This window comes from Ranitomeya variabilis, chromosome 7 (assembly GCF_051348905.1).
Source record: "Ranitomeya variabilis isolate aRanVar5 chromosome 7, aRanVar5.hap1, whole genome shotgun sequence".
In the NCBI taxonomy this organism is placed as follows: domain Eukaryota; kingdom Metazoa; phylum Chordata; class Amphibia; order Anura; family Dendrobatidae; genus Ranitomeya; species Ranitomeya variabilis.
In genome coordinates this window covers 27,112,415-27,138,809 of record NC_135238.1, presented here as the reverse complement: position 1 = coordinate 27,138,809, position 26,395 = coordinate 27,112,415, and the positions used below count along the sequence as shown (strand labels likewise).

Here is a 26,395-nt window from a genome sequence, read left to right as displayed (position 1 = left end):
AGGAGTCTTTAGAGAAGGGACATATTCACCCGTCCTCCTCCCCTCTTGGTGCAGGATTCTTTTTTGTGGCCAAGAAGGATGGTTCTCTGAGACCTTGTATAGATTATCGTCTTCTAAATAAAATCACGGTCAAATTTCAGTATCCTTTGCCATTGTTGTCTGATCTGTTTGCTCGGATTAAGGGGTCCAGTTGGTTCACCAAGATAGATCTTCGTGGTGCGTATAACCTTGTGCGCATTAAGCAGGGGGATGAATGGAAAACAGCATTTAATACGCCTGAAGGCCATTTTGAGTACTTGGTGATGCCTTTTGGACTCTCTAATGCTCCTTCTGTGTTCCAGTCCTTCATGCATGACATCTTCCGAGAATATCTGGATAAATTTAAGATTGTGTATCTGGATGACATTTTGGTCTTTTCTGAGGACTGGGAGTCCCATGTGAAGCAGGTCAGGATGGTATTTCAGGTCCTGCGTGCTAATGCCTTATTTGTGAAGGGCTCAAAATGTCTCTTCGGAGTACAGAAGGTTTCCTTTTTGGGTTTTATTTTTTCTCCTTCTACTATTGAGATGGACCCAGTCAAGGTCCAGGCTATTCATGACTGGACTCAGCCTACATCTGTTAAGAGTCTTCAGAAGTTCTTGGGTTTTGCTAATTTTTACCGTCGCTTCATTGCTAATTTTTCTGGCGTGGTTAAACCCTTGACGGATTTGACCAAGAAGGGTTCTGATGTGACTAATTGGTCCCCTGCGGCCGTGGAAGCCTTTCGGGAGCTGAAGCGCCGGTTTTCTTCGGCTCCAGTTTTGTGTCAGCCTGATGTCTCTCTTCCTTTTCAGGTCGAGGTTGATGCTTCTGAGATTGGAGCAGGGGCTGTTTTGTCGCAGAGAAGCTCTGATTGCTCTGTGATGAAGCCTTGTGCTTTCTTTTCAAGAAAGTTTTCACCTGCCGAGCGGAATTATGATGTTGGTAATCGGGAGTTGTTGGCTATGAAGTGGGAATTTGAGGAGTGGCGACATTGGCTCGAGGGAGCTAAGCATCGTGTAGTGGTCTTAAGTGATCACAAAAATCTGATTTATCTCGAGTCTGCCAAGCGGCTGAATCCTAGACAGGCTCGTTGGTCGTTGTTTTTCTCCCGTTTCGATTTCGTGGTCTCGTACCTGCCTGGTTCGAAGAACGTGAAGGCTGATGCTCTTTCTAGGAGTTTTGTGCCTGACTCTCCGGGAGTTTCAGAGCCGGCTGGTATCCTCAGAGAGGGAGTGATTTTGTCTGCCATTTCCCCAGATTTGCGACGAGTGCTGCAGAAATTTCAGGCGGATAGACCTGACCGTTGCCCACCAGAGAGACTGTTTGTCCCAGATAGATGGACCAGCAGAGTTATTTCCGAGGTTCATTCTTCGGTGTTGGCAGGCCATCCTGGGATTTTTGGTACCAGAGATTTGGTGGCTAGGTCCTTCTGGTGGCCTTCCTTGTCGCGGGATGTGCGTTCCTTTGTGCAGTCCTGTGGGATTTGTGCTCGGGCTAAGCCTTGCTGTTCTCGTGCCAGCGGTTTGCTTTTGCCTTTGCCTGTCCCGAAGAGGCCTTGGACGCACATTTCCATGGATTTTATTTTGGATCTTCCAGTCTCTCAGAGAATGTCGGTCATCTGGGTGGTGTGTGATCGTTTTTCCAAAATGGTCCATTTGGTGCCCTTGCCTAAGTTGACTTCCTCCTCCGATTTGGTTCCTCTATTTTTTCAGAATGTGGTTCGCTTGCACGGCATCCCTGAAAATATTGTGTCTGACAGAGGATCCCAGTTTGTGTCCAGATTTTGGCGGATCTTTTGTGCTAAGATGGGCATTGATTTGTCTTTTTCGTCGGCCTTCCATCCTCAGACGAATGGCCAAACCGAGCGAACTAATCAGACCTTGGAAACTTATTTAAGATGTTTTGTTTCTGCTGATCAGGATGATTGGGTGACTTTTTTGCCATTGGCCGAGTTTGCCCTTAATAATCGGGCTAGTTCTGCTACTTTGGTTTCACCTTTTTTCTGCAATTCTGGTTTTCATCCTCGTTTTTCCTCGGGTCAGGTTGAGCCTTCCGACTGTCCTGGGGTGGATTCTGTGGTGGATAGGTTGCAACGGATTTGGAACTATGTGGTGGACAATTTGAAGTTGTCACAGGAGAAGGCTCAGCGCTTTGCCAACCGCCGTCGCGGTGTGGGTCCCCGACTTCTTGTTGGGGATTTGGTATGGCTGTCTTCTCGGTATGTTCCTATGAAGGTTTCCTCTCCTAAATTCAAGCCTCGCTTCATCGGTCCTTATAAGATTTTGGAAATCCTTAACCCAGTGTCATTTCGTTTGGACCTCCCAGCGTCGTTTGCCATTCATAATGTGTTCCATAGGTCTTTGTTGCGGAGGTATGTGGTGCCTGTGGTTCCTTCTGTTGAACCCCCTGCTCTGGTGCTGGTTGAGGGCGAATTGGAGTACGTGGTGGAGAAGATCTTGGATTCTCGTATTTCTAGACGGAGGCTTCAGTATTTGGTTAAGTGGAAGGGCTATGGTCAGGAGGATAATTCCTGGGTTGTCGCCTCTGATGTTCATGCGGCCGATTTGGTTCATGCCTTCCATGTGGCTCATCCTGATCGCCCTGGGGGTTTTGATGAGGGTTCGGTGACCCCTCCTCAAGGGGGGGGTACTGTTGTGAACTCTGCTTTTGGGCTCCCTCTTGTGGTCACAACTGGTACTGTGTGAGTGCTGTCTTTGGGCTCCCTCTGGTGGTTCTTTGTGTCATTCTGCAGGTCTGAGGCTGATCAGCTGTCTCGTTATCTGTTAGCTGGTTTCCTATTTAGTTCACCTGGACTCTCAGTTGTTGCCTGCTGTCAATGTCTTCAGTGCTATTTTGGAGCTCTCCTGCAGTCCTTCGTTATCAGTCTCTTCAAGAGAAGCTAAGTTTTGCTTGGTTCATTTTTTGACCATCAGTGGTCATATGTTTCTTGGTTTATTTTTGTTTCTTGCCCAGCTTGCTAATATGTGATTTCCTTGCTTGCTGGTAGCTCTAGGGGGCTGAGTTTCTCCCCTCACACCGTTAGTTGGTGTGGGGGTTCTTGTATTCTCAGCGTGGATATTTTGCATAGGGTTTTTTACTGACCGCACAGTTCCCTATCTGTCTTCTGCTATCTAGTATTAGCGGGCCTCATTTGCTGAATCTGTTTTTATTTCTACGTTTGTGTTTTCCCCTTACCTCACCGTTATTATTTGTTGGGGGCTTCCTATATCTTTGGGGTGATTTCTCTTGAGGCAAGTGAGGTCTTACTTTCCCTCCAGGAGTAGATAGTTTCTCAGGCTGCGTCGAGACGTCCAGGATTTTAGGCACGTTCACCGGCTACCTTTAGTGTTTTGGTTAGGATCAGGTTTGCGGTCAGTCCAGTTTCCACCTCCCTAGAGCTCGTGTCTATGTTCATAAACTTAGCTAGTCCGTTTTGTGATCCTCAGCCACTAGGATCATAACAATATACTACGTGAGCTGTGTTATATGGTACATGAGCTGTGTAATATGCTATGTGGCTGTGCAATATACTACGTGGCTGTGTTATATACTACATGGCTGTGTTATATGCTACGTGGCTGTGCTATATACTACGTGCCTGTGTTATATGCTACGTGGGCTGTTAAATACTATGTGGCTGTGCTATATACTATGTGGCTGTGTTATATGCTACGTGGCTGTGGTATATACTACGTGGCTGTGCTATATACTACGTGGGCTGTGTTATATGCTACGTGGGTGTGCTATATACTACCTGGCTGTGTTACATACTACGTCGGCTGTGTTATATGCTACGTGGCTGTGCTATATACTATGTGGCTGTGTTACATACTACGTGGACTGCGTTATATGCTACGTGGCTGTGCTATATACTACGTGGCTGTGTTACATACTCGTGGCTGTGCTATATACTACGTGGGCTGTGTTATATACTGCATGGGCTGTGCAATATACTACATGGCTGTGTTATATGCTACGTGGCTGTGCTATATGCTACATGGGCTGTGTCATATACTACGTGGGCTGTGTTAAATGCTACGTGGCTGTGCTATATTTCTCTGCTGTATCTGTGCATCATGAATCGTGGTATGTGTTAAAGGTGGGCCCATTGAGACTCTTTCGCCCGGGTCCCTCAAAAACCTGGAGCTGGCGCTGGCTGCACTGATTGGCCAGGCGCGACCAATCAGCGACTGGCGCAGTCCGGCCGCGACCAATCAGCGACAGGTGCAGTTACGGCCGCGAATAGGCACGGGATTTGAACCACGCTTCGCTAATTGGTTGCGCCCGGCCGGCCAACTCCTATGTATTTATGGCATTATTCTTAAATCTTCATAAGTAAACTACATACATATTCTAGAATACCCGATGTGTTAGAATCGGGCCACCATCTAGTCTCTATATAACAATACACTGGGTAGTTTGGTTAATGAATCATGAGAGGCTGCTTTTTTCTGTCCAGAGTGAATCAAGTGAATTATGCCAATTACTGCCCATACAGTGTGGTTGGGGGCCCAGATCTACACAGGGGGCCACTGGGGGATTCCCCTGTTACCCTGTGGGCCAGTCTGAGCCTGCGCGGAACCTATTGCCTCACCTCACTTATGTAACTACCGCTGTTTTGCACCCTCCATGCACTTAATACCCCTCTGTGTCTGTACTGCACACATTGTGGCTGGTGACCGGTGTTCATGCAGCATTATGTCAATACCCTAATGATTATATTGATGGCCGGACCTTACAATACAAGCACTTTTTGTCATTTATCTTTCGTGTCTTGAATATTTCCTCATAGATTGTAGCTTGCGCGCAGCAACCTTACTCTTTTTGGTATCTGAGTTGTTTTATTCTGTAATATCTTTTATTGTCGGTACAAGTCCCCTCTGTAATGTAAAGTGCTGTGGAATATGTTAACGCTATAGAAATAAATGTTATTATTATTATACATTAAATCCTATTTATTTCGATATAAAGTGAATTACAGGAGACAACTATGCATCAAACAGTCAACAATCGTTTCACTTCCTCAGACGTTTCCTCTTTGTGAATGTAATGTTTAGTCACACTCCTTAGGGTTTGTCATAAAGTCACAACTTGTCACTTATAGTTCCTGATCACTGGGGGACGGGGGTCCCACTAATCATAAATACTGGTCCCCAGTCCTTGGGTTCAATGTACTGACAATAGGGTATATGCATTGCTGTTCCAGTTAAAATCTATGGAATTGACCCAAATAGACAGGTACTGGGCTCAGTTATCAATTATCTCCCATAGACAATGAATGGAGCAGAAGTCGGTAAGAGCAGCAATGGCAGGAACCTAGGGAGAGTCACGTGACCACCACACACCACAACCTTAGAACGTTCATTCAGAGCAATTACACTTTTTGAACGCTAGGTGGAACTCCTGCGATACGCCGCAATGATTGGTGCGTTATAGACACGTGGCTCTCTGTCTCCGTTGTCAGGGTAACGAGAAAGCAAAGCGGCCTGGTTGAGGAGGTGAAGCCTAACTGGAGCTAACGGAGATAATCAGGGAGGAGGCCGGAGGGTAAGACGCAGGCGGTACCGGGTAATGGAGGGGCGATACACGCGTCTGTAGGAGATCTCTGTGCGTGCGCTCTCTCTAATCCGCATTGCATCCGTATTATTATTATTGTGAAGGGGTTAAATGTCATTATAAGTTATAATGCACGTGAGCCATTATAAGGCTGTGATGACATTTACATGGGACTGTCTGGTTTTCGCAGTTTTCCGCGGTGACGCTATGTGGCACAGTTTTCAGCGTTGTGCGGTTTTGGTGGTGGACGGGCGTGAGGTTTTGCAGCTAAATCTCGCTTTACTGCGCGGCCACTGAAGGGCAATCTGTAGGATAGAAGCCCTGTCACCAGAGCAGGGGCGACACTCCATTCATTGTCTATGGGGGCAGCGCACAGCACTCAGACAGTGGGCACCAGACCCCCGTTCTCGTGATTAGCGATGGGCCCAGTTATAATGGCGACACAGCGTGTGAATCTGGCCCAATATGCGGTATATATGGTGGATGATGCACCCCAGCGTTTAGTCTTCACATGTCCCAGTCCGGACCGCCAGCCGCGGGTGTCCTGGCCACCAGCCGCGGGTGTCCTGGCCACCAGCCGCGGGTGTCCTGGCCACCAGCCGCGGGTGTCCTGGCCACCAGCCGCGGGTGTCCTGGCCACCAGCCGCGGGTGTCCTGGCCACCAGCCGCGGGTGTCCTGGCCACCAGCCGCGGGTGTCCTGGCCACCAGCCGCGGGTGTCCTGGCCACCAGCCGCGGGTGTCCTGGCCACCAGCCGCGGGTGTCCTGGCCACCAGCCGCGGGTGTCCTGGCCACCAGCCGCGGGTGTCCTGGCCACCAGCCGCGGGTGTCCTGGCCACCAGCCGCGGGTGTCCTGGCCACCAGCCGCGGGTGTCCTGGCCACCAGCCGCGGGTGTCCTGGCCACCAGCCGCGGGTGTCCTGGCCACCAGCCGCGGGTGTCCTGGCCACCAGCCGCGGGTGTCCTGGCCACCAGCCGCGGGTGTCCTGGCCACCAGCCGCGGGTGTCCTGGCCACCAGCCGCGGGTGTCCTGGCCACCAGCCGCGGGTGTCCTGGCCACCAGCCGCGGGTGTCCTGGCCACCAGCCGCGGGTGTCCTGGCCACCAGCCGCGGGTGTCCTGGCCACCAGCCGCGGGTGTCCTGGCCACCAGCCGCGGGTGTCCTGGCCACCAGCCGCGGGTGTCCTGGCCACCAGCCGCGGGTGTCCTGGCCACCAGCCGCGGGTGTCCTGGCCACCAGCCGCGGGTGTCCTGGCCACCAGCCGCGGGTGTCCTGGCCACCAGCCGCGGGTGTCCTGGCCACCAGCCGCGGGTGTCCTGGCCACCAGCCGCGGGTGTCCTGGCCAGGACTGTGAAGTCGGTAAGCCAAACCTCCGACTCCACCAAAATGGGCTCCGACTCCACAGCCCTGGTCCTGACAAAAACACAACACATCTTTGCTGATGAAGTTGTTGAGCTCGGATCTGGAGACCCTCGGCCGGTCCGGATATGGTGGTCAGCACACGGGCTGTGAACTACGAACTGATTTCCAGACTGACGGGTTGACTCGCTATTATTGCAGCCGCACCATGTCTCCAGTTCGCCCACATTCACCCCACATCACAGCTGCTTGTTCACTGGGAAGATCTCCCTGTTCTAACCACAACCTGTCACCAGGATTTTCCCTTATTAACAGAAATAAGTGGATCTTGCAAGTATCCTGGTGACTTAGCAATAAGACAACTCTTTCATTCATTGTGATGGATGATGATTCCTTTGATTGCCCTTTTCTGGTCCAAAGAATAAAATTTACTCCAAACAAGCGCTGTGCCATGCAAACAAAAGATTTAGTATGACTTGCATGTGATGTATGCTGGCTATCCTAGCGCCGATTCACTTGGGTGCTTGCAAGGTTTGGTTACACGCAGCGGACATGTAAGATCTATGGGCTCTATCATGCTGCGTTCTTTCCCATGTTCAATTGCCCCGTCAAGGTGTATCTCTAAGGCTATGTGCACACGTTGCGGATTTTGCTGCGGATTTGCAGCAGCTTTCCATGCGTTTACAGTACAATGTAAACCTATGGAAAACGCAATCCGCAATGCCCATGCTGCGGGTTACATTCCGCAGCATGTCAATTCTTTGTGTGGATTCTGCTGCGGTTTACACCTGCTCCATAATAGGAATCTGCAGGTGGAACCCGCATAAAATCCGCGGTAATTCCGCAGTAAAATGCAGTGCATTTTACCTGCAGATTTCTCAAATCCGCTGCGGAAAAATCCGCAGAGATCAAAACTACGTGTGCACATACCCTAAACCCACGCAAAATTAGAATTAGGCGTGTTTGCCAACAAGGCTATTGACTACACCACATTCCAAATTATTATGCAAATTGGATTTAAGTATCATAAAGATGTAATTTTTTTTGTTTTTCACATAAGCTCATGGATGGTTTTGTGTCTCAGGGTGTTTGCATCACTGAAATCAAACTCTGAAAATAAAGTGATCATTAGTTTGCCAGGTGAGATCCTTTGGAGTATCCTCAACCAAAAGATCTATGGCGGTAGGAGGCCGTTCACACCAAAACAGCAGATCTGAGAGGCTATCCTTACATCTTGCGAAGGAATTCAAGCTGAAACTATCCAAAAACTCACAAGTTCAATGAATGCAAGAATTGTGAAGGTGATATCAAGGAAGGGTCCTACGTTAACATGTAGCTTGGCCTGTCAAGATGCTTTTGATTACACAAATGTGCAAATTCAACAAATGACAATTTTTAGTTCTTTACAACCTATAAAGTGTTTGGAAACTCTGTTGTGCAGAATAATTTGATGCATTTTGATTTTTTTTTTATTTTGAAAAAAAAAATCCTGTTATCATTGGGAGATTTGTCCAATAAATTGTGATTTATCCTTAATGGTTGATGATTTGAGCGTTACACTGACTCATTTGCATCGACCATTTTGGAAAATCAGAGAAAAATAGCATTAGCAGAATAATTTGGAGTGCGGTGTAGGCACATGTTATATACATTCGGTGGGGCCCATCCAAACAGAACTGCAGGTCACTAAGCTACAGACCAGAACGGGATTTTGTTTTGTAAGTATTTGACATGTCCAGGTCTTGTGTCCCGCACAGGTCTCCGAGCGCTGGTAACAATGGCCGTGTATTTTGACCATCGTGTTGAAACTCCAAATGCGACAGCATCGCCGTCTCTCATCTCGTGGCATAACCTTCACGCCTTGCTGGCTGTGGGCTCAGTCAGCACAACGTCTGGGGGTTGTGTCGATGTCTACGGTGAACTGGTAGGTGCTTTTGAGCTGCACAGTTGGGGTAGATGAGACAGAAGGCATAGGGAGGCATCATGTGTAGTTGGTGCAAGGCTAGACCTCCATTTCCACTGTCAATTGAGCATTCCTAGGCCTGTCATAACAAGTGGTCAAACAAAACGATTGATCATTCTTGGAAGCATAACCTGCAGCGTAAATAGGACATGTGCCGCCGAGAACAATGTATCGTATGCGCATAGAGGGATCGTGTTAACGAGTGTTCTATGTGCGATTAGTGTGTCTCAACAGGCAACTAAACTACATGTTGCCATTGTATGAACAATTAGGGGTCTGCCATTGGCCTGTGTAACCGCACTTTTAGTGCGAAGTCACACCGCCACGTGACACGGACGACGGTCTCATCGCAATGCTCGGACCTGCCGGCGGCTCTGCTGACTCGAGCATAACAGCCTGTGTTTCTATGCGTCTGTCATTCTCAGGTCAGGAGAGCCGCCAGCCAGTCTGAGCATTGTCCTATTTTCCACTACATTTGATGGTAAAATAAGTGGTGTCATTCAAAACTACAAGTCATCTCGCAAAAAAAACAAAAAAAAAACATGGCTATGTTAATGGAGAAATGAAAAAAAGGTACAGCACTCGAAAACAGAGAACACAGGACACCTGGTTGTGTGATCGGTGGGACCCCCAGATATGGATATGTGCTGTAGAGTAGTTATGGGGCAACCCTTTAAGGTAACTTTTATTAGGGATAAGAACTCACATTTGTATATTCTCCCTAATTTCTTGGCATTTAATAGTTCTGATTATTTTATGGCCATCATTCACACATTCTTTGTATTTATATAGTGGTCACTTTTGCTAAGTTTTCTTATTGATGTCATTTATTTTGTTACAGGGTGACCATGTGAGCGGTTCACACATCGAAAGGTCCTACCAGCCCACCCTCCTGAGCTGGCATCCGACAAAACGGCTACTTGCGGTGGGCTGGCCTTCGGGCGAAGTCTTCATATTAAATCAGGCGGACAAGGAGCATCACGCCGTCCCATCCTCGCACAGTGCAGAGGTCTCGTTGCTGGAGTGGAGCAGTAACAGCCGCCTCATTTCAGGAGATCTTGTGAGTATTGCAGGTCTCGGTGATTGACCCTCATCCGCAGATTGCGTTCCTCAGATCAGCAGAGATCAATGGATCAGGGCCATTATTTACATGGATGACATGCTGGATGTCAGGTTGCATGTTGGGGGATCACATTTACATAAAATGCTGCTACCTGTAGTTCCCTTAAAGAGTTATGGATATGGCCTATAATGTTTATCCACTGCATAATAAAAAGTATGCAGTTTGCCAGTATCGCTTTTCCAGATCTCTGCTTGCAGTTATTGCGTATCATCCATCATTATATCCTGGTCATATGTCTCACAGATATCAGAGCTGTGTCTTGCGCCAAGCATTGAAGATCCCTACTGACTGCCTGCAAGCAGAGATCTTGATTTAAATTACATTGGGTAATTTTTATCATGCAGTGTCTTTATTTGTGCTAAACCCATCATATCCCATATAGATAGTATTCCAGTGCATAGTCCTGTAATGTATTTCTTATTTTCATAGGACTTTTTTTTTTTTTAACATGGGAGGATATAGGTTTCATACACCATTGTTTGCCTATTGACTGGTATACTGTACGTCAGCAGCTTCTGCCGGGGTTAAGAAATCGCTGCAAATGCAATGTGAATGCACGCTAAATCCTCTTATGGTTGATTTATCTGTCATTTCTTTTCTATAGAATGGCGTACTTGTTATGTGGAGACTGGACCAGCGAGGTCGGGTTCAGGGAGCACCATTACTGAAGCTGGACTACCACAAGCCTTTAACTCACTGCCTTTTTAAACCGTTGGCTCCAGAAGAGTAAGTAGTAAAGGGGTTGTCCGGCCTAAGGCTACAAGTCTGCAGTCATTCTGTGTGTCTGCAGACTTGTGAATCCTCGCGCTTGGCACATGGTCGCCAGAATGTGATTTGCGTACTTGCTGTCGCATGCCGACCAAACGGGCGCAGCTTCACTCAATGCAGGAATATTGAGCGAGGCCGGACACAGTGTAGTCAGATTGTGGCCAGGAGTATGCAAATCGCATACTTAACCGCTCGCTCTCGTCACCACGTTCTCATGTTCAGTATTTTATATCAGTACTAGCTGTACTACCCGGCTTCGCCCGGGTTAATGACTGCTGTTAGCAAAATAGAATGTGTTAACAAAAATTTTTCTCCTACGTATCATTGGGGGACACAGGACGAATGGGTGTTATGCTGCTGCCACCAGGAGGACACTAAGTTAAACACACACAAAAGATTAACTCCTCCCCTGCAGTATACACCCACAGGCTGGACAATCCAGAGCCAGTTCTTACTTAGTGTCTCAGGAGGCACTTGGGTCCTCAGGGCCCCACCAATTTTTTTTTATTTTTTTTTTTATTTTTTTTTTTTTTATTTTTTTTTTTATTTTTAACGGAAGGGAGCGACAGGCAAATTTTCAGCTCTGATCTCTCCCGAACCAACAACGGGCAAGTACACGGAGCGTTCCTCCTGTATCCTTTCCCGCGACGATGGATGCCAGCCCTGGCTCACTTTCCAGTGTGGCGACGGTTCCTCAGCGTTCCGATCTCCCTCCCTCCTTTTCAGGCGACCACGGGGACTAATCATCCACCTAAGTCTCCTGGAGCCAGGGCACAGCCGGACTAATGATATGGCGTCTGTGCAGCCGCCCACTGCACCACCACTGAAGATAGCGGATGTTGCACGGCGGCAGAAGCTCTCCACCCTCTCCCTACTAAGGTGAAGGTGGATGGAGCATCGGCCCTATCGCACAAGGTAAGTGCGGGGGCCGACGAGCTGTCAGAGGACGCCTGTTCAGGGATCCCTTATCCCCTTTCTATTGCGGCGCTGCAGCCGCGGGGCAGCCTTATAATGGGAGCATGGCGGGCAATCCGGCGCTCTGTTAGAGCGATGGCACAGTTTTCCGGCCCTGGGCCGGACTCTAACGCGGGCGATCATTCTCCCTCCTTCATACAAGGAGGGCGGCGCTACAACGGCAGCGTTCTGACGCGCATTGCAGGGAATCCACCGCCCGCCCACGACACGCCCCCTCTCTCTCTCTGGGCGCTTCTCGTTCCCGAGAAGCGCCCTTTCCTCATCTCGGCGGCCATCTTGGACCAGGAAGTGCGCTGGCGGCTCTGCAGCACCACAGCGCACAGGACCTCAGGATCTCCCTGCCAAGCATCGCTGATCTTGGTGAGACGCACTCACTACGATTGTCTCTTCCCCTACCAGTACACTCACTTAAGGGAAAAGATGTCACAGTCTAAGCAAAAACGGACTGGAAAGACCCACTCTGTTATTTTTGCTGTGTGCACCTCCTGCAAGGTATCTCTGCCCCGAGGTCACACTACCCCGCTGTGCTCCGCCTGCGAAATGTCTGCAGCACAGGATACTCCGGCCTCTGATCCGGAATGTACTGAGCCTAGTACCCCCGCATGGGCGTCCTCCCTTGCTCGTTCTGTGGCATCCTTGGAAAGGACGATACAGTCCCTCCGTGAGCCGTCCCTTACCCAGGGCACTTCCACGGATGATGCAACGCGACCTAAGAACCCCTCTCGGCCTAGAGGTCGTACCGTTTCCAGAAGCCCTCACTCATCTAGAAAGAGGTCCAGGGTAATATCTCCGGTCCGTGATCAGCCCTCCGGCTCAGAGAGCGAAGTCTCTCGTCACTCATCTCCAGCTCATAGCAGGGAATCCTTTCTGGACGACGCATCCAGCGTGTCCTGTTCCCCAGAGTATCGTCACGACCAAGAGACCCTAGATTCTCTCATAGACTCTGTAAGTCAGACGCTACTGTTAGGGGAGGAAACCCCGTCCAAGGCGGTTCATCCCGTGTCATTCGGGCGAACTACTAAGGCTCATAGATTTTTTCCTATGCATCCTCAATTCAAGGACATTGTCGATCTCCATAGAGTCCGTCCGGATAAACGCTTCTCAGGGCAAAAGGCTATGCAATTGAAGTATCCGTTTGCTCAGGACCTTGCTAAGGAGTGGTCTCAGTCACCCTCCGTGGACCCGCCAGTGTCGCGGCTAGCCACTAAGGCGGTTCTATCCTCCTCCGAGGGCGCGTCCATTAAGCATCCCTCTGATAGACAAATCGAACAGATGGCTCGCTCGGCTTTTGAAGCTTCTTCGGCTTCTCTCTTCCCCTCGTTTGCCGCCACATGGGTTGCAAAAGCCATGACCCATTGGGCTGAGTCTTTAGCCTCTACAGCACTTCACGCCGACCTACCCCCCGAGGTTTCACACCTGGCCACCCAGATTGCCAGAGCGGGGGACTTTGTAGTTTCCGCTTCCTTAGACGCGGCCAACTGTGCCTCACAGGCAGCGGCCAATGCTGTCACCATCCGCAGATCCCTTTGGCTCAGGGACTGGAAAGCGGACTCAGGTTCCAAAAAATCTCTCACGTCCCTTCCATACCAGGGCGAACGCCTTTTTGGGGACAAACTAGATAAAATAATCGCAGACTCCACAGGGGGAAAGAGCAAATTCCTTCCCCAGCAACGAACCTTTCGTCCCTTTCGCAACCAACAGGGCCGAGGCCGATATTTCCGTTTCGGCTCCAATTGGTCCAATCCTTCCTCCGCGCCTCCCGGCGTCGGGAGAGGTCAGCGCAGGGACAGGGCCTCCCAGCCGTCTTACAAACCTTCTCCCTCTTGGAGAGGCAGACCCAGACAACAGGGATCCCGAGGACCCAGACCTAACAGGTCTCCACCTCAATGACTTTTGGCAAACGCCAAAGGACACAGACAGAGTTGGCGGCCGCCTACTCCTCTTTCGGGACGCGTGGCTCTCGGTAGTTCCCGACCGATGGGTCCGCGATCTGGTGTCCTTCGGCTACAACATAGAGTTTGTCTCTCTTCCCCCATCTCGTTTCTTCCAGTCCCCTCCTCCCAGAGCAAGGGTCCGTCAGTATTTTCAGGCCATAAGATCGCTATGGGAAGATGGGGTCATCATTCCGGTGCCCCAGAACGAGAGGTACCAAGGTTTTTATTCCAATCTTTTCATTGTACCAAAGAAGGACGGCTCAGTACGTCCAATATTGGACCTCAAGCTTCTCAACAAGTACGTCCGTGTACGTCAATTCCGTATGGAGTCCCTCCGCTCGGTGATTGCCTCTCTGGAAGAGGGCGAGTTCCTTGCATCTCTAGATGTTCAAGACGCTTACCTGCACATCCCCATTCTACCGTCTCATCAGCGTTTTCTCCGCTTCGCGGTCCAGGGGCACCATTTTCAGTTCGTCGCCCTACCTTTCGGGCTGGCCACCGCTCCTCGGGTGTTCACCAAGGTCATGGCAGCTGCCGTGGCCATTCTGCATGCTCGAGGCATAGTGGTGTTGCCCTACTTGGACGACATTCTCATAAAAGGCTCCTCTTTCCGGTCCTGCTCAGAGGCGGTAGACATCACGATAAATACTTTTTTGCGCCTGGGCTGGAAAATCAATTTCATAAAATCTTCCCTAGTCCCGGCCCAAACCATATCCTACCTGGGAATGATCCTAGACTCCTCTCAGGGTTTAGTACTTTTACCTCCGGGAAAGGTATCCATTCTACAGAGAGAAGTCCGGAAGCTTACTCAACCTCGCTTTCACTCCCTACGCTTCTCCATGAAGGTTCTCGGCAGGATGGTGGCGGCAATGGAGGCAGTGCCCTTTGCGGTTTTCCACCTTCGTCCCTTACAACACGCCATTCTGGCAGTATGGGACAGGAATCCTGCCTCGCTCGACCGCCGTCTCCTTCTCTCTCGCCCAATCCGACAGTCCCTCAGGTGGTGGACCAAGAGGTCCTCCCTGACTCGGGGGAAGTCCTTCCTTCCGGTGCACTGGCTGGTTGTCACAACGGACGCCAGTCTCTTCGGCTGGGGTGCAGTGTTCCAGCGCCACTCGACTCAGGGTCGCTGGTCTCCGCAGGAGTCCCAGCTGCCCATCAACATACTAGAGATTCGGGCAATCAGACTGGCTCTCCATCATTTTCAGCCGTTCCTCTCCGGCCGTGCGGTCAGAGTCCAGTCCGACAACGCCACTGCGGTAGCCTACATCAACCGCCAAGGGGGCACTCGCAGCAAAGCGGCCATGGCCGAGGTGACGCTCATTCTCCGCTGGGCCGAGACGAATTATTCCATACTCTCAGCAGTCTTCATCCCGGGCGTGGAAAACTGGGAAGCGGACTTTCTAAGTCGCCACAGCCTCGATCCCGGAGAGTGGTCTCTCCATCCCGCAATCTTTCACCAGATATGCTCTCGATGGGGGACCCCGGACGTGGACCTAATGGCATCTCGCTTCAATTGCCAGGTTCCTGTCTTCATGGCCAGGTCTCACGACCCCTCAGCCTTCGGAGCCGACGCTCTCGTTCTCTCATGGCAGGGTTTCAGACTCCCATACATCTTTCCCCCTATCCCTCTTCTGGCAAAGGTGATCAGGAAGATCAAGGCAGAACGGATTCCAGTAATTCTCATCGCTCCGGACTGGCCGCGCAGGACATGGTATGCCGAGATGGTTCAACTGGTCTCAGACGTACCTTGGAGGCTGCCGAGCCGCGCAGACCTCCTGTCTCAAGGGCCCATTTACCACCCGAACTCAGAGGCCCTGTGTTTAACGGCGTGGCCGTTGAGTCCTGGGTACTGAGGCAGAAAGGGTTGCCCCAGACGGTGATATCTACCATGCTCCGCGCACGCAAGCCTTCCTCTATGCGCATCTACCACCGCGCCTGGAAGGCATACTTCGCCTGGTGCAGGAAGCGGGGACGTTTCCCCCTCCGCTTTTCTATCCCTCACATTTTGGAATTCCTCCAATCAGGAGTGGACTTGGGTCTTTCCCTCAGCTCTCTTAAAGGCCAAATTTCTGCTCTCTCGGTTCTTTTTCAGAGAAGGATTGCAAACAGGCTGCAGGTCAGGACCTTCATCCAGGGTGTTTCTCATATGGTTCCGCCGTACAAGATGCCCTTGGAACCATGGGACCTGAACCTAGTTCTCTGTGCTCTTCAGGAGCCCCCCTTTGAGCCCTTGCATGAAGTGTCTTTGCTGTTCTTGTCTTGGAAGATTGCCTTCCTCGTGGCTGTCACGTCTATTAGACGTGTCTCTGAGCTGGCAGCTCTGTCGTGCCGGCCTCCTTTCCTCGTGTTCCACCAGGACAAGGTGGTTCTGCGGACATGTCCGACTTTTCTTCCGAAGGTCGTTTCCTCCTTCCATCTTAATGAGGAGATTGTCCTTCCCTCACTGTGCCCTGCTCCTTCCCACCGCACGGAAAGGGCGCTCCACACTCTGGACTTAGTGAGGGGTCTCAGACGTTACGTCTCCAGGACTGCGTCTCTCCGTAGGTCAGACGCCTTGTTCGTTCTTCCGGAAGGGCCACGGAAGGGACTTCCCGCTTCCAAGGCCTCCATTGCCAAGTGGATTCGTTCCGCCATCCAAGAGTCCTACCGTGTCAAGGGTCACGCCGCACCTCCGGGGATCAAGGCTCATTCTACCCGGTCGGTCGGCGCGTCCTGGGCCATCCGGCACCAGGCATCGGCAGCACAGGTCTGCAAGGCTGCTACATGGTCCAGTCTTCATACGTTCACGAAACACTACCATGTGCATTTTCAGGCCTCGGCAGATGCTTCCGTCGGTAGGCGAATCCTACAAGCGGCTGTGTCTCATCTGTAGCTCGTAGGCACGCACAGCATTTATAACTTTTGGTTACCCACCCAGGGACTGCTTTGGGACGTCCCATTCGTCCTGTGTCCCCCAATGATACGTAGGAGAAAAGGAGATTTTTGTGTACTCACCGTAAAATCTTTTTCTCCGAGTCATCATTGGGGGACACAGCACCCTCCCTGTTAGCCTAGTTGGATCGACTGTTCTTTTCAGTCTGTGTTTTTGACTATGACATGTTTTCTGTTTTTTGTTAACTGGTTTACTCCTACTGCTTTGTTACCGAACTGGCTCTGGATTGTCCAGCCTGTGGGTGTATACTGCAGGGGAGGAGTTAATCTTTTGTGTGTGTTTAACTTAGTGTCCTCCTGGTGGCAGCAGCATAACACCCATTCGTCCTGTGTCCCCCAATGATGACTCGGAGAAAAAGATTTTACGGTGAGTACACAAAAATCTCCTTATTCTGCACACAAAAACCACAAAACAAATAGATAGAAATGTAATTATTAAAAGGCAAAAACTAAGCTAATAGAAGAATTTCACAACATATATTAGCTTTGTTATACTGAGAATGTCTTTGTTGCCTATATTAACCAATCAGAGCTCAGGTTAATTAACTGTAGCAAAATAGAAGCTGAGCTGTGATTGGTTGCTATTGGCAGCCTGATAAATCCCCAGCCAACAGGAAGCCCTCCCCCCTGGCAGTATATATTAGCTCACACATACACATAATAGACAGGCCATGTGACTGACAGCTGCCGTATTTCCTATATGGTACATTTGTTGCTCTTGTAGTTTGTCTGCTTATTAATCAGATTTTTATTTTTGAAGGACAATACCAGACTTGTGTGTGTTTTAGGGTGAGTTTCATGTGTCAAGTTGTGTGTGTTGAGTTGCGTGTGGCGACATGCATGTAGCGACTTTTGTGAGATGAGTTTTGTGTGGTGACATGCGTGTAGCAACATTTTGTGTGTCGAGTTGCATGTGACAGGTTAGTGTAGCAAGTTGTGTGCAGCAAGATTTGTGCATGGCGAGTTTTGCGCGTGGCAAGTTTTATGTGTGGTGCGTTTTGAGTATGTGCAAGTTTTATGTGAGGCAACTTTTGCATGTGGTGCAACTTTTGTACATGTGGCAATTTTTCTGTGTGTGCAAGTTTTGCATGAGGTGAGTTTTCCATGAGGTGAGTTTTGCACGTGTGGCGAGTTTTGCGTGAGCCTAGTTTTGCATATGGCGAGTTTTGCATGTAGCGAGTTTTGCGCGTTGCGAGTTTTGAGTGGTGACTTTTGTGTTTCGACTTTTATGTGGCGAGGTTGGTGTGTGTGTGGTGAAATGTGTGCTGAGGGTGGTATATGTGTTCAAGCACGTGGTAGTGTGTGGCGCATTTTGTGTTTGTGTTCACATCCCAGTGTGTGGTGAGTATCCCATGTCGGGGCCCCACCTTAGCAACTGTACGGTATATACTCTTTGGCACCATCGCTCTCATTCTTTAAGTCCTCATTGTTCACATCTGGCAGCTGTCAATTTTCCTCCAACACTTTTCCCTTCACTTTTTCCCCATTATGTAGATAGGGGCAAAATTGTTTGGTGAATTGGAATGCGCGGGGTTAAAATTTCACCTCACAACATAGCCTATGACGCTCTCGGGGTCCAGACGTGTGACTGTGCAAAATTTTGTGGCTGTAGCTGCGACGGTGCAGATGCCAATCCCGGACATACACACATACATACATACACACATTCAGCTTTATATATTAGATATACCTGTATGTAATCTCCTGTATATAGTATATACCTGTGTGTCATCTCACCTATATATAGTATATATCTGTGTGTCATCTCCTTCTGTATATAGTATATACCTGTATGTCATCTCCTCCTATACATAGCATATACCTGTATGTCATCTCCTCCTGTATATACTATATACCTGTAGGTAATCTGCTCCTGTATATAGTATATACCTGTGTGTCATCTCCTCCTGTATATAGTATATACCTGTATGTCATCTCCTCCTGTATGTAGTATGTACCTGTATGTCATCTCCTCCTCTATATAGTATATACCTGTGTGTCATCTCTCCTGTATATAGTATATATCTGTGTGTCATCTCCTCCTGTATATAGCATATACCTGTGTGTCATCTCCCCTGTAAATAGTATATACCTGTGTGTCATCTCCTCCTGTATATAGTATATAACTGTATGTCATCTCCTCCTGTATTAGCCCTCGTTCACACGTTATTTGGTCAGTATTTTTACCTCAGTATTTGTAAGCTAAAATGGCAGCCTGATAAATCCCCAGCCAACAGTAAGCCCTCCCCCTGGCAGTATATATTAGCTCACACATACACATAATAGACTGGTCATGTGACTGACAGCTGCCGGATTCCTATATGGTACATTTGTTGCTCTTGTAGTTTGTCTGCTTATTAATCAGATTTTTATTTTTGAAGGATAATACCAGACTTGTGTGTGTTTTAGGGCGAGTTTCGTGTGTCAAGTTGTGTGTGTTGAGTTGCGTGTGGCGACATGCATGTAGGGACTTTTGTGAGATGAGTTTTGTGTGGCGACATGTGTGTAGCAACTTTTTGTGTGTCGAGTTGCATGTGACAGGTTAGTGTAGCAAGTTGTGTGCAGCAAGTTTTGCGCATGGCGAGTTTTGCGCGTGGCGAGTTTTATGTGTGGTGCCTTTTGAGTATGTGCAAGTTTTGTGTGAGGCAACTTTTGCATGTGTTGCAACTTTTGTGTATGTGGCAATTTTTCTGCGTGTGGCAATTTTTCTGCGTGTGCAAGTTTTGCGTGTGGCGAGTTTTCCATGAGGTGAGTTTTGCACGTGTGGCGAATTTTGCATGTGGAGATTTTTGCGCGTGGCGAGTTTTGAGCGGCGACTTTTGTGTTTCTACTTTTATGTGGTGAGGTTGGTGTATGTGTGGTGAAATGTGCGCTGAGGGTGGTATATGTGTTCGAGCACGTGGTAGTGTGTGGCGCATTTTGTGTGTGTGTTCATATCCCCGTGGTGGTGTGGTGATTATCCCATGTCGGGGCCCCACCTTAGCAACTGTACAGTATATACTCTTTGGCGCCATCACTCTCATTCTTTAAGTCCCCCTTGTTCACATCTGGCAGCTGTTAATTTGCCTCCAACACTTTTCCTTTCATATTTTCCCCATTATGTAGATAGGGGCAAAAATGTTTGGTGAATTGGAAAGCGCGGGGTTAAAATTTCACCTCACAACATAGCTTATGACGCTCTCGGGGTCCAGACGTGTGACTGTGCAAATTTTTGTGCCTGTAGCTGCGACGCCTCCAACACTTTTCCTTTCACTTTTTCCCCATTATGTAGATAGGGGCAAAATTGTTTGGTGAATTGGAAAGCGCGGGGTTAAAATTTCACCTCACAACATAGCCTATGACGCTCTCGGGGTCCAGACGTGTGACTGTGCAAAATTTTGTGGCTGTAGCTGCGACGGTTCAGATGCCAATCCCGGACATACATACATACATACATACATACACACACACACACATTCAGCTTTATATATTAGATTTATCCCTCTCCTGATTTTGGCTTACAATCAGAGGAAAGGTATAATAGCAACTCGTCACCACTTCTGCATTTTTCACCCACTCCTGGTTTTGGCTTACAAATACTGATTGTGTGAATATGATCTTATACGGACATGTGAAGGGGCCATAGAGAGAATGCAGACTTGTAGCATAAGGTCAGACAACCCCTTTAAACTTGACTGACAGTAAGCAAACGTTACATCTGTTTCTGCTATACATAGCTGTATCCTCCTATCATAAATCTATGAAAGGGATTGTCTGGGCATCTGATATTGATGATCTATCCTTAGGTTAGGTCATCAGTATCAGATCTGTGGGGGGACAACCACGAGCATTTGTTACCAGCTCCAGCAGCTGTATATGGAGCAGAACACCACAGCTTTGTGCAGCTTTATCACCCTGTTACGTGGCCACTCCCAGTGATTGCAGATCAGCTCCTAATCATTTAAATTGAAGAAGTGATCTGATCTGGAGACCAGGTTGCCATTAACAGATCTGACGGTCTTGTGATTGTTATTGCCCTTTTTTTTTTTTTTCAGGGATATGGCACAGCTGGCTAAAGCTGCAGTGAGCGGAGATGAAAAGGCTTTGGATATGTTTAATTGGAAAATGAAGGCAGCCGCCCAACAGGAGTTCTCCTTCTTCCTCAGCACAGGAGATGGTATGTGACAGGGAAGGTGAATCTATACCTCTGGTGCTGTGGTTTTGTTGTTTTTTTTTGTTTTTTTACCAACAATGATCATTCTCAAACTATTTCATGAATGCTTCTTTCCTGGTGTGGTGTAATTTATGCTTCCTCTCTGACTGGTAGTTATTTATATAGTAAAGAAAGAGTAGATACCTATCTGACAAGTCTCCAAAGGATTGAACACGCTGAAATGCAAAATGGCCTGGTTCATGGTGGCATGCCCTGATGTGACTGGTTATACCCCTGTGCAGAGCAAAAGCAATGAAAGGGACTTCAGAGCTGTAGCCCTTTAATTCAGATTTGGGGGTCTTAGAGTTAGGATCCCAACTGATCATAGTAATGGTGGAAAGATATATATCTTAGTACTGTGTTAGCCCGTGGATAGACAAATATTTAGAATTGAGAGTCCTCAGTGGTTGATACCTTTTAATGGGTAACTGAAAAGATGGTAACAAATTGCAAGCTTTCGAGACTACTCGGATCTCTTCATCAGGCATAGACTAATAGAAATTCTGTAGAATCACATATTTATGCACAATACAGCCCAGAAATAATTCCATAGATAAGACAGGTGACATGAAGCAGAACTACCATTATGTGAGAGTGATAAACAGTTGTGTCCATAAATATTGGAACAGTTCATAGATAATGAGTGTGAATGTTTTATTGTCCTCTGATTTGGGTCTGGTTCTATGTTATGATGACCCCACATGGCCTGAGGAGCAAATTCCTTAACTTATGTAAAAAGACATAAATCCATGTGACACATTCATTCCTGCACTGAGTGTGTCAAAGGTCGTCATCAGTTTATTTTCCCAAACTCTTCTGTCTCTCTGAGATTTAAAATTACCCTTTAATACAAGTAATCTCATGTCCATAATGCTGTGATCAGGGAGAGAAAAATGTATTGCCACAGGTACATCCATTATTTTTTCTCTTATTGTATGGCGATGAGAGTTCATCCTTGTTCTCAGTTTCTGCCCTGTCTCCCCTACATACAGACCCCCAGATGGACATTTAGTACAAATAATTAGGTACACCACATTAGATGTGATGCAGCTGAAAGTACCTGGTATCTTGTAGTCCTGATGTGAATTGGGGATCTTTATCTTGTCCGTGGTCTTTATAAATGGACAGGTTTTACATTTTTTCTGGTTGCAAGGAAAGGTTCCTGCAGCTGTTGGAGAGGACAGGGAGCTTCTGACAATGATGCTTCTTAGATTTGGGGGCTGCCTAGAACACAGTAGTGGGGGGTCTGGGAAAATGGATTGTAAGCGGGCATCTTTTTGTAGTAAAGGTTGTAATTTCCGTGCAGCTCCCCTTAGCACCTCCAGATTTGGATTGTAGGTGACTACTAGAGGCACCCGATTATTTAGCTTTGTAATGTAGCAGGTGATTCCTTGATATTCTGGTGGCTCTTGTAATTTGAATTTCAATTGTTCTTGGATGGTAGTCCTGATTCAAAAATGTCTTTCTGAGGCGACCAAGGTGTTCATCCCTATCCATGGGTTTGAAACATATACGATTGTTTCTGATGGCTTGGCTGTAGACAATAGTAGGAATACCCCTTCCTCCTGATCAGTTAAGTAAGCTCAATCCATTTTGCATGTATGATTGATGCAAACTCTATTAATCTACCTTTTATTATTGGCATTAGGTTCCATACACTGGATTAATGAACAGGCGAAGAGCAGCCAAATAATCGCACTGGACAGTCCGGCAAGGAGACTTCTGTTCTTGGAGAAGAAATCGGTATTAGTGGTGGTGACAGAAAATTTGCTACTGTCTCAATTCTTTGTAAGTCCGGAAGGAGAAGCTGAGGAGATTTCTAAGGTAGGTAGACATCTTGCATGTTTCAGTGCTAGCCATTTTCAGGCATTTTGCTAGTATTTATGGAAGTGCAGAAGTGATGGTTTTCCTGCTCAGATTCTGCCCTTTAAATCTGATTAGAACATACCTTTTTCCATAGTAATGGACTGTACATTGCATAGCATTTATATCTTCTGTACTCGCAGACTGTAATGATACATTATGCCTTTTTTCCTAATGGTAGATAAAGTGGTGCTGCTCAAAGTGGTTGTCTCATCTTATTAAACGCGTAAAATTGCAAACTACCTGTAAAAACAATCAACTTTGCAATTTACTTCTTATTAAAAATCTTCTTCATTAATATGGACAAAGGGATTTTTATTTTTATAGTTTCTAGGTTTCTAAAAACTTTCCAGCATTTCAGAGTAAGTATAGTTTGAAGAGTCTGGGGCAATAGGCGGAAAGACTACTTCTGCATCGTTCCTAGCTGGCTTCGCCTCGCTCCACTGTAGGTGATTGATGAGTGTTTTCCATTTGTGTGCTTAGCTAGAGACCTGTCAATCAACTAGGGCAGTGCAGGAGGAGCCGGCGATGCCGGACTAGTCTGGTGACTACCTCCAGATCTTCAGTCTATACTTTCACAGAGTGACTGCAGACTTTTGTGAAAGGCCTGGACACCCCCTTTAAAGTGTACCTACATTTTACTAATTTACTCTGTCGCCTTACTAATTTTCTTAATTTCTTGTGGATCTTTAAACTTTGTGCAGGTTGATTGGGGACTTCGGTCCTTAGACCTTTACTGATCACTCTAACTACTATTTCGAAGTGCTCACTTCAGGAGGCAGAAGTGCTCAGCTACTTCATGATGTGTGATGACAGATGATGTCTACTTGTTGGGTTAACATAATTACTACACTAAATTTCATTTAACAGGTGAAGTTGACTGGGAGAATTGGTAAAACCACGGATATCATCTGTGTCAACAACACCTTACTGATCACTGCAACCGGGGAAAGTGTCATAAGGTAATTCATTCTTGTCCTACTTATTTTACATTAGGATACGGTCACATAGGGCGGCCCCCAAACAACAGAGACATGGCTGGAAACTGCACTGACATATGGTTTTACTGCAGACTAGCTCGGCTTTCAGATTGCTGGTTAATGCTCGCACAATTACAGGTAAAATGCAGTTGTTCTCAGTAGCTATTAACAATGTGAAAACTGCAGCAATTGCAATAAAAACGCATGTAAGCTGGTTTCAGGTCTGCTTAGCAGCCACTTGGGTGACCTTACCCTTACATTCGAAGTATGTGTAGATTTCTGACTTTATTTCCACCTATGATATTTGTTCTAAAAAAAATTTGCTGCTGAAATTGGCAAGTATGAGGTTTTGCAAATAATGTAAGATAAATTGTTGAAATGTGTGGCCCAAATCGTGAATATTATTGGGGTTTTACAGGTTAAAATGTTGATGACCTATTCCTGGGATAGGTTATCAGTATAAGATCGGGGGGGGGGACACCTGTTATCCCCAACCATCAGCTGTTTTGAGCTTTGGTAGGAACTGGATGGGAATGGAGTCTGATCATAACCTCTATGTTCACGGTATAGCTGCTGTTCCCTTATACAGCAGATCAGCTTCTATTCACCTCTATAGGAAATAAGTTGCATTACTGGCAAACAGCCACTACATTGTGTATGGCGCTCTTCTGTTTTGGTTCTGTACACTGTGCAGCTATATATATATATAATTATAGAATAGCTGGGAAAGACAGGGTTAAATCCCAGGTCTGCAGTATAGATGTATACAATTGGTGGCACAATATATCATGGGAAATTTGCTGTTCATTTTTCAGATTCTGGGATCTGGAGCGAGATGACCATTATGTGCTGTTCCTGGATGAGCAATTGGGATTTGAAATGGAAGAAACTATAAACTGCATTTCTTACTGTCCTGTAAAAGGTATCATCGCCCTCAGTTCTTATTATACAGAGCTAATATCTCATGAGTGCTCTCATCCGAGTGCAGCAGCCACTTTTTACTTTGGCTCCAGGCATATTCTGCAATCTCGGACTTTGCCATTCTTCTACTGTATGTAACAATGACAATAAAGGGAAATGGCTTTTCTAGCCTTGTCTGTGGATTCTGGGTACGACTTAATAACAGGTAAAGCCATGACAAAAGCTGCAAAAATTCTGCTGATGTCTCATTATGGCTGGTTACACCTCCTGCGTTGTCAGTTTTATTAGACATTATGGCAAGTATATTGCAGCGTGAAACGTTATACTTGCTGTCTCCAACATTGCCTTTCTTTGCACCTGTACGTATGTCCAGGTTTGGAATCATTCAGCTCTTAAATTTTTTTGTGTTTGTAGCAATTCTGGCAGCTGGAACCAATAAGGGCAAGGTGGCTATGTGGAGCAAAGTCACTGATGGACAGAAGTCGCTGAGGACAGAAGGAAAAGACAGCTGGAAGCTTAGCACCCCAACAGAACTGGAAGGCAACATCATGCAAATCCAAGTGAGTGTTTTTGTTTTTTTCCACATTTCTCTTCAATTCTGTCTGAATTTGATGTGACTGATGCAGGTGACTTGTATTATGCGCCACTGCTGTATTTATTATGCTTTAGGCTTCAGAGCTGAAATCTCCTAGCATTCTTTGCTGGCTCAATGATGGCACAGAGCTTTCAGTATAGTAATCTGTAAGTAAAGCTAACTAACCACCAATGTAGGAGACACTCGCTGTGGGAATTTTGATATTAGCAACAAGCAAAAACACATAAATATAGCTCTGGGCTGTTGTTTTATGCTTCATGGTTTAAAGGGGTTATCCGGGCTTGGGGCTCAAGTTTGCAGACTTGTGAATCCTCACAGTGCGAGTTGTCAGGAATTACCGGGAGCGCATGATTATGTGAATGCAAGATTGCACTTTGCATACTTCCAGCCTCATTCCAACTAGACGTGTCTGGCCTTACTCAGTTCACATCTAGTTGGCAGGTGACTATACTTGCAGTCACACTCCGGCATCGGAGAATTCTGCACGCTGTGAGGATTCACAAGTCTGCGGTCACATAAAATGACCGCAGACTCGTACCCCAAGCCCGAACAACCCCTTTAAAGTACTTTTGTTTTCTTTGAGAAATCATCTTCATCTTAAGGTGAAAGATCTGTTTTTATATATCCTTTTTTATTCTAAAGTTCTGGTTCATCGTCTGTTCATCCTCGCTATCACCTCGTTTATTGATCTGTGTCTGATATATTTTTCTTTTCTTGATACAGTGGGGATCGTCGAAGAATCTTTTAGCTGTAAACAATCTGAGCTCGGTGCTGGTCCTCAGCGAACACGTCATGTCCTCACATTTCCATCAACAAGTCGCAGCGATCCAGGTGGCGCCTTCTCTGCTCAGCCTGACCTACTTCAGCACAGGAACCAGACACAGCTTGAAGACTGACATGTACATGAAAGGAGTCTTTGTCACTAAGGTGAGCTGTGCAGTGTATGATTTCAGCATCTGATTCTCATACTGTAGCTTCACTGTGTTTGCACAATCTGCTGATCATTTTGTGCATTTACACTGGACTACTATTATATCAGCCCCCTTTTTGATGTATGTTCATACCTGTCGAATATGCTGCAGTATTTTCATTTTATCAGCTCTCATTCACACACCGTTAATAAACTCTCTACAATGTATACTCTTTTAAATTGACCTGCGGTTTGGATTTTAAATATGTGGCATGTCAATATATGCTGCAGATTGTCTCCAGA

At 47.3% G+C, this 26,395-nt stretch overlaps 1 protein-coding gene across 3 annotated transcripts in view; it reads left to right on the top strand.

Annotated features, from left to right (window-relative positions):
- The first annotated feature begins 5,435 nt into the window (after positions 1-5,435).
- IFT140 (intraflagellar transport 140) overlaps positions 5,436-26,395 on the top strand; it is a 91,264-nt gene continuing 70,304 nt past the window's right edge. The window contains exons 1-10 of one of the 3 annotated variants that reach the window (XM_077274687.1): positions 5,436-5,568; positions 8,692-8,858; positions 9,739-9,957; positions 10,625-10,746; positions 20,666-20,787; positions 22,472-22,647; positions 23,557-23,648; positions 24,482-24,588; positions 25,002-25,147; positions 25,906-26,109. In XM_077274687.1, the coding sequence (XP_077130802.1) occupies positions 8,712-8,858; positions 9,739-9,957; positions 10,625-10,746; positions 20,666-20,787; positions 22,472-22,647; positions 23,557-23,648; positions 24,482-24,588; positions 25,002-25,147; positions 25,906-26,109 (1,335 nt within the window). In that variant the 5' untranslated portion in view covers positions 5,436-5,568; positions 8,692-8,711. Of the gene's footprint in view, positions 5,569-8,055; positions 8,075-8,138; positions 8,236-8,691; positions 8,859-9,738; positions 9,958-10,624; positions 10,747-20,665; positions 20,788-22,471; positions 22,648-23,556; positions 23,649-24,481; positions 24,589-25,001; positions 25,148-25,905; positions 26,110-26,395 lie in introns of those variants that run through there. The other 2 variants (XM_077274689.1, XM_077274688.1) reach the window with 2 other exon arrangements.